This window comes from Pundamilia nyererei, unplaced genomic scaffold (assembly GCF_000239375.1).
Source record: "Pundamilia nyererei isolate P.nyererei 1_Seehausen unplaced genomic scaffold, PunNye1.0 scaffold00276, whole genome shotgun sequence".
Classification (NCBI taxonomy): Eukaryota; Metazoa; Chordata; class Actinopteri; order Cichliformes; family Cichlidae; genus Pundamilia; species Pundamilia nyererei.
In genome coordinates, this window is record NW_005187677.1 from 576,410 (window position 1) to 584,538 (window position 8,129).

Genomic DNA, 8,129 nt, shown 5'->3' on the forward strand with positions numbered 1-8,129 from the left:
AGTCACATAACCTCCTTGGCAAATGTAAGAAGGATTTTAAATCGAGTCCTGATTTCCAAGACCTTCATAATTAGGTTATACACTCATAAATTTTAAAAACAACAACAACAATAACAACACAGCAAGCTAGCTGAGAAAAAATAAAAACATTGCACTGAGAATGGAAGGACCAGGACGTTAATCGGGGTTTGACAGCATGTTTTTTGCCCCTCTGGGCTCCATCCGTCCATTTTCTTAACCGCTTATCCAAGTTGGGATCATGAAGATTATCCCAGCTATCATAGGGCCCAAGGCAGGGCACACCCTGGACAGGTCGCCAGTCCATCTAACACAGAGAGACAAACAACCACACACTCTTACATCAACAGCCAATTTAGAATCCCCAAGCATGGTCTGTGGACTGTGGGAGGAAGCCAGAACAATCCAAACTGCACACAGAAAGGCCGGCTGACGGCGCAGCACCACTGTGCTGCCTGGAGTCCATTAGCAAGTTAATTCAACCGTGCTTGAATGAGATGACTGATAAAGGGTGTGGCATGGTAAACTGAAGCATTTTGAGCAGACTGACATGTATCAGATACAACCTTTCAAGTACTTACAACACATTATCTATATCTATTAGACATAGAAACTCTGGTGTGTTATATGAGGAATCAGTGCTGTAAAGCTCAACTTATCATGGATACAGTGATGTAATAATAAATAGGCACCGGGAAAGCTATGATCCAATACGACTAATTTGGGTTTTAATGCATTGTAAACTTACAATAAGAGCCATGTACTCAGTGCATTAAACTCCTTTGGCCAAGGCTGAATTATCAAGTAGCCTATGCAAAATTATCTCTATAAGCTGGCGTCTCAGGTAGGCGCTTGATGAATTTTTCATATGTTAAACAATAGTCTGGGCTTTCTTTCATTCATCATTACTCATTCATTAAAGAATCGGCAAGCTTCAAGTGTCCTAGATCCCCATCAAGCACTTTGCATGTCCCCGGAGGAGCACTCTGTACAGAGTTTGGATATTTTAATCTTTTATTTTAAAAAATGTTTTCATAGATCCGAGTAAGTAAATAAGTCAGTGATATATCAAGTGCTGTAAATGTCCATTGCGCACAATAAAATTTAGAGGCTTCGGGGAAGACATGTACTCACGGGTGCCATCAAAACGAGTGGCGATAGTATCCAAAAAGGTGTTCTGTGGCGCGATCAGACCCCGCATCACGGGCATCCGGGAGCGGGTCGAGCCTCGTCTTTCCCGGCGCTCTGAGCCATGGCTCTCGCTGGCGGTTGACACGAAGCCCGGCAGAAACCTCGAGGATGCCCCCGGCGCTCCTCCTAACCCCTGGAGGAGGGCGCCGAGCCGAGAAACCCGGGACTCCACGGTCCAAAGCTGACCACCGACCACCGAGCAGGTGATCCGGGCTTATAGGAGGAGAGAGGAGCCGCTGGAGGCTACAGGGGTGAGGACGGAGGGATGAAGGGGGGATGGAAGGACCACGGCGCGGATGGTCACATTTACGCACGGATGTACTGCATAGCCATCCCTCTTTCCTCCTCCCCTTCCCGCTCGCTCTTTCTCTCTGCCTCTCTAACACAAACACTTTATTCCTTTCCAAACACTCTCCTCTCAGGCTAAATGACCATTTCCACTCACAGTTTTCTTTTTTTCACCCAATTTTTGCCCCTCTACCATCGCACCCCTCCCTTTTCCTCCTGTCTTTGAAATTCCATCAATCTGTCTTCACCTTCCCTGCTTTGATGTTCTGATGGAGTGTCTATTTAAAGCTGGTAAATGAAAGTGTCATATTGTCCTTACTGTTTACACTGCGTGATTAACTATTACCAGCATTGTCTGCCACGTTTCACACTTGAAGCTGCAACATTTGTCACTCAAAGAACAAATGAATAATTTAGTCAGGATGGACACGAAAACTGTTAAAAACTCTCATCAGTATGATTATATATATATATATATATATATTAGAATCCACAATCCACTCAAATATACAAAAGCCATGTGCTTATGTGTGCAGTTAGATCAGTGGGAACACATTATACTCCTCCTTATTTTCTGTCATTTGCATACTTTTACAATAATAGATGCTAATGCTAGTTGTTTGTTTATTTGGTTGGTTGTTGACACGGAAGGGAGGAGATATACCTAATATGGTCATTTCATGCAGCAGCTTTAGCTGTGAGCACAAAGTCCCACCCATCTACTGTTCACATCTTTTGTTTGCAAGGGGCAGCCAATCAGAAAACAGCTGGCTTATGTGAGTGAAAAGGAAGTCAAAATAGTTTGTTTTCAGACAGAGGATGAACTGAACTGTGAATGATACAAGCTTAATCTGGTACAGTCCAGAATATGGAGCTGAAAGTGAGCGTGATAATAATACTGTTTTTTATGCATTTTTCTAATATAAACATATCAAATAATATGCAGTGTGATACAGATGTGGTTTGCCAAATGAGATGATGACATTATGTGGCATTTGCATTTTCTCTCTGTGCAGGCTTCCTGTCACTGGGCTAGTTTTCTCCATCAGTCAAAAGATTAGACTGCCACTTACACCCTGGTTCTGTGAGTCTTAATGGATCCCCGTCTATATGTCGGCGCTGTGAGTGGCAGCACATCCAGAGTGCAGCCCTCTTTTCGTTCGACATTAGCTGTGATGGAGCAGATAGTGCCAGGATGTGGATGGAGGCCCACCCTCTGCATTTGCTGATGTGACAGGTTTTCCTTATGTTGAAGTGCTTGGGATTGGAAATGTGGTTGAAAACCAAAACCAACACTAAACACTGCCAACACAAGTTAGCCTTAATGGCCTTTAAAAAAAATGACATGTCTGAAAGTTGTTAGAGTTTAAAGCTTTAAAAGAGGCTCTACCCAACCATCTCTTAAATGTGGTTAAAGCTGATGTCCCACTGCAACACTGCAAAACTAGAGAAAAGGGATGATGTCACTGAAGTTCTGCATCTTTTATTTATTGCTGCCACACAGTTAGGACACACTTTTGGTCAGTCAGTAGAAAGTGGTTTGGCCCAAAGAACAGATTAAAGATGTTAAACACTGTCCAAGAGTGGGACTTCTAAGCTCAGAAATCCCATCTTCTGCAGTTGGGCTTTTCTTAGTGGCCTAAGGTGTAAAACTGTTATGATGTAGCACAGATGATGGTGTTTCTTACACCACATCTATTCGGTACATACAAATGGTTTAATTTTAAACATTCTATAAGGCTGCCCTGTAGGACCATGATGGTACTCGTGTTCCTCTTTAACTAATGTTTTCTTATGATATAACTGAAATTAAATTAAATGTAAGACACTTTACATACGCATCTTTGCTATTCTGGTTTTAAGCAACATGCACCATCCCACAGACTGAAGACAGCATGGTCCTGACCCCAAGCTGAAAACCTGCAGCATTTTTTTTTAAAATATTTGTTTCGCATATTAAAATTCTACTTTCAAGGCCTTCGTTCTGCACATCCTGCCCTTTGGGTGCAGTCTCATCAGACTGCAGCTGGCTTGCAGCTAGAGTCTCCCTGGCTTCTCTTTTAAGGAGATCTTACAGAGAAAGACTCAAATATCCTGAAATGTCAGAGACAAGCAAAGCTCCAACGTTTTCACACTTATTGCACTTTGTCTGCATCGGGACCCCCAAAGGTCTTAACGCTCCTGGAACTGCAAAGTAAGTATGCCTCTACTCTAATACCCTTTAGAGAAATTCACTGCAAATGCTTTGCACAGCACACATGAAAACATACAAACATACCTATGTATATAAGTATTCTAGACCTCAGTATTTCTTAGCAAGAGATTTCAATTCAGTTGGGTCGACATTGAATCCCAAGCACATGTTACACAGCGCAGCGGCTTTTAACGAGGTAGATTCAATACAGGAAGCCCTGGCGAGTGTGGTCTGCAGATAAAACAAGGCTAAATTAAATCATCCACACCTGCGGCTGTCTAGAATTGCTGCAAAGACTAAAATAGGCTTAGAAGTTACTGTTAGACAAGATAACGGCATCTCGAGAGAAGAGGCGAGCTGCTCTCTGAACTGCTGCAGCAGAGACCTGTCAATCAAAGAGGAGGGGGTGCAGAGAAGAGGGCTGAGGGGAGGGTGGGGATGCAGTGGTGGGGAAAATTGACTGGGAGCTGGTCCGAACCAAAATGGACTCCTTCACTCTGGTTATGACCTCTCTGCATTAAATCATATCTGTTATTAACCTCTGTCTCTCTTCCACAGCATGTCTTTTATCCTGTCTTCCTTCTCTCACCCCAACCGGTCGCAGCAGATGGCCGCCCCTCCCTGAGCCTGGTTCTGCCGGAGGTTTCTTCCTGTTAAAAGGGAGTTTTTCCTTCCCACTGTTGCCAAAGTGCTTGCTCATAGGGGGTCATATGATTGTTGGGTTTTTTTCTCTGTATCTATGAAGCGCCTTGAGGCGACTTATGTTGTGATTTGGCGCTATATAAATAAAATTGAATTGAATTGAATTGAATTGAGTTATGATATTGGGAGTATAAACCACAAGCACACTGTAACATTACAGCCCCATTCACAAACACTGAAAACCTGACCATCAGTGGTGTAAGTAAGGCAAGGGTGCCATCTACAGGAAAATCTGAGCTATTCTCTAGGGCAAAAGTCAGCTCTTCACTTGCAATGGTGTGTTTCTTATCACAATCAAAGGGATTTTAATTAAAAGAAAAGAAGAAAAAAAAAAGGACAGTGCACCACACAGAGATCAGTTGTCTGGATGACTTAAGGGTGATGATCAGGACTAAATTCGTAGCAATGATTTGCTTGTTTCCAGATTCGGAGGAAGCTCCCGTGAAGTCTGAAAATATGAAAGCGTGTAGAGTATCAAATCAGAAGCAGCAACAAAATCCGTACAACAGAACAGCTGTTCAGTGGTTCACCAGCTGGTTAACAGCTTGTGAGCGAGTCTGATTCTGTGCAGAACAGGTGGGTTAAGAATGTTCTCAAGTGTAACGGCCCACAAGAAACTCGCTGTGAGCTCTCTGAGGTCCCAGCTTGTAAGAGAAATCTGAATGTACAGTGCAAGTCTGCACTGCGGTATGTTACCTGTTTGGCAGCAGTGCTTGGTTTAGTGAGATCTGCTCCAGTCTAAACAGCACCTCTCGTGTAATAAATTATACATGGCTATGTTACTGCTGGATTTTGTTTTGGTGGTTTTGTCAAACTGTGCATTCACAAAACACAGCAAAGACCACGTCCAGTGCAAAGATCGCACCTGTTTTCCAGCTTTGCATCATCGAGGCAGTGTGAGCGTGAGCGAGTGAGCCTCCTGCCCTGGTCTTGATTTGCTTATGACCGACTTATTTTGTCTTGTACTCAATCGCAGCCAAAGTTTAGTTAGATATCCACGAGATGATGAGGTCTGATACGCCATCTAATAATGATACTATCCCCAACATCCCTTAAGTAATATCACTGATTTGAAATTCACAGCTATGGCTTGAGTCAGATACAACTTCATAAAGTCAGCCTTGGTGAAGTGGACAGTTTTGAGTTTTGGCCAATATTATGAAAACTCACCCTCCAGACGCCCTCGAGTCAAGATAATAAACCGAGCGGTGGGTTTTTTCCAACCCACCGCTGAGATCTGAACAGTATCCAGGATAATGAGGATGTGTTAGGTGGAAAGACTGAATGGTGATGCTTCTATGACAGGGGTGGGCAATTCCAGGCCTCGAGGGCCGGTGTCCTGCAGGTTTTAGATCTCACCTTGGGTCAACACACCTGAATCACATGATTAGTTCGTAACCAGGCCTCTGGAGAACTTCGGGACATTTTGAGGAGCTCATTTAGCCATTTAAATTAGCTGTGTTGGTTCAAGGACACATCTAAAACCTGCAGGGACACCGGCCCTCGAGGCCTGGAGTTGCCCACCCCTGCTCTATGAGATATTAACCTTTTGATCAATACAAGTGAAGACAAAATGAAGGTTCACTGGTAAACATCCCAGCATCCGATAGATGGATGGATATGGATAGATAGAGTGTGCAAAGTGTGGTTTGTGCTTCCTCTCCCTGCACAGTGGGAAGTCATTATACATTTTAGCTGTAATGGGTTGGAAAGAATTTCTATATCAGAGCAAGTTTACAGCAGAAGTGAAGGAGCCTCCTACTGAAAAGACTGCAGCTATTTGACTAGTAGGTCATGCAGGGGATTTGATGTGTTGTCTATTACGCTGTAGCATCCTTCCATGAGTAAGTAAGCCTAAAGGCTCCGGGGCAGTCACCAGAGCAGAGCCAGACTTCCTAATCAGCATGCAGAGCATCCTAGTGTCACTGGATATGATGCTGCTACTTCAACACATGGCTGCAAAGAAAAATGCACCAGCAACAACACGCTTGATAAAAAATGTGCAACAATTTGCTCACACGTACTCGTTCCTCCATAAGGATGACATCTGATGACCTCCCCTCGTCCCTTAATGATGAGTTTTGACACAACAGTATTTATCAATACAAACATGGTTTTTCCAAGGGTAGCTGCACAATCAGAGACAACTCTGTCTTCTGATGCACACTCAGACATTTTATTCTATGAGCAGGCCTGAAACAGGCGTACTGGGGTTAGTCCTAGTAGACACAATGCTGTATATGATTTTAAGATCTTTTTTTCTACATATCTTTGCAATAATATATTATCATGATTGTCTGATGCTGCGACAGCCCTACTAGTACTTATAGCTTGAACAATAAAAGTTGCCATGCCGATATTTCGCTTTTTATTTGTTTTCTTTACTTGAAAGCTAGCATTTATTAGGAGGTGTCTGCTTTGACATAATCAGTCCTTTCACATCTAAAGCTCCCACCATTTGATCTAATCATTTTATTTATAATACACATCCACCTTCTCTGTGTGGACTGCATCTAATATTCAAACAGAGAATAAGAATGACCCAAGAAACTATGAAAAGCATGTTTAGTCAAAGCTCTTCACATATGCTTTCCTGAAAGCCAGCTCCAGATCATCAGTGCTGCACTTACACTAAATGAATTGTTCTGTAATAAGATTTCATGTCTGTGGAAAAAGTTCCCAGTAATCAACATGAAAACTGAAATACCCAAACAAACCATGAAACGAGATCAGGGGCCACATATAGTTCAATCTGACCTCAACCAGTAAAACCGCAGCACACCAGAAAACTCCTCAACAGCAACGATGGTAACAGAATTATACTCTCCAGGAGAAATAAGTTGTTAAAACCTTGATTTTTTAAATGATATGAGTTCATACATGCAGTTTATATGCCCTGGTGCACAGTGTTAAAGTTAATTTAGATGCTGCTTCAAATAAGTGCCCCAAGAAGTTACCATTTCAGCTGACAGTGCTGAAACTTGCTTTTGGAAAGAGTCGGCATGATAATTATAAATGTAAAAAGTAAAATATAATGAATAATAAACGTTTTAACATTTTGGATTGACACTGATGGCATTTACACCTCTTGCCTGACCACCCCTTCTTTCCTGTGTACCTGATTAATTGATGATTGATTAAAGGCACAGGGAAGAAGTGTGAAAGTAATTCTTGACAATAAAAACGACCATTGACACAACCACCATCCTGCTTCTTTTTTCACCCGCCTTTATCCAATTAAGCTGCGCTGGAGCCTCTCCCAGCTGTCATAGGACAGGAGACACTGGGTGTAATTTTTCACGATGTCTGAACATTGGCCGAACTGATCCTTTAATAATAACATCAACAATAACAGCAACAGCGTCGCAGTTCACACGAGCCACCGACAGATGTCAGTGCAGGATTAGTGACAGCCTGCGCTTCTCGAGAGTGACGTAATCCAGTGAAGCCTAAATGAAATCCAAAGGCATCTCCCTCCCCCCTTGGGCTTAAAGTTGTAAAAGCAAGAGTGTAAATTTTTTATGCTTCAGCCTATATATACCTAACAGGAAAAACAGCTGTTTCAGAACAACAGTAATAAAATTAATAAAATACTAAAAATAGACGTTAAAACCCGGAATGAGGAGGAAGAACTGTATTACAGCTTGGACTGATAGAAAGATAGAAGAGAAAAGTCACACAAGCCACTCACAGCTGCATTAAAGGGTAAACCAATCGGACCTGAGCGCGTGCTACT

The 8,129-nt window shown here is 42.6% G+C and overlaps 1 protein-coding gene across 1 annotated transcript in view; it reads right to left on the reverse strand.

The window, feature by feature from the left end:
* LOC102213821 (potassium voltage-gated channel subfamily H member 8-like) overlaps positions 1–1,564 on the reverse strand; it is a 45,485-nt gene extending 43,921 nt beyond the window's left edge. The window contains exon 1 of the mRNA XM_013915248.1: positions 1,153–1,564. Coding sequence (XP_013770702.1) covers positions 1,153–1,228 — 76 coding nt within the window. The 5' untranslated portion in view covers positions 1,229–1,564. The remainder of the gene's footprint in view (positions 1–1,152) is intronic.
* Positions 1,565–8,129: the final 6,565 nt, after the last annotated feature.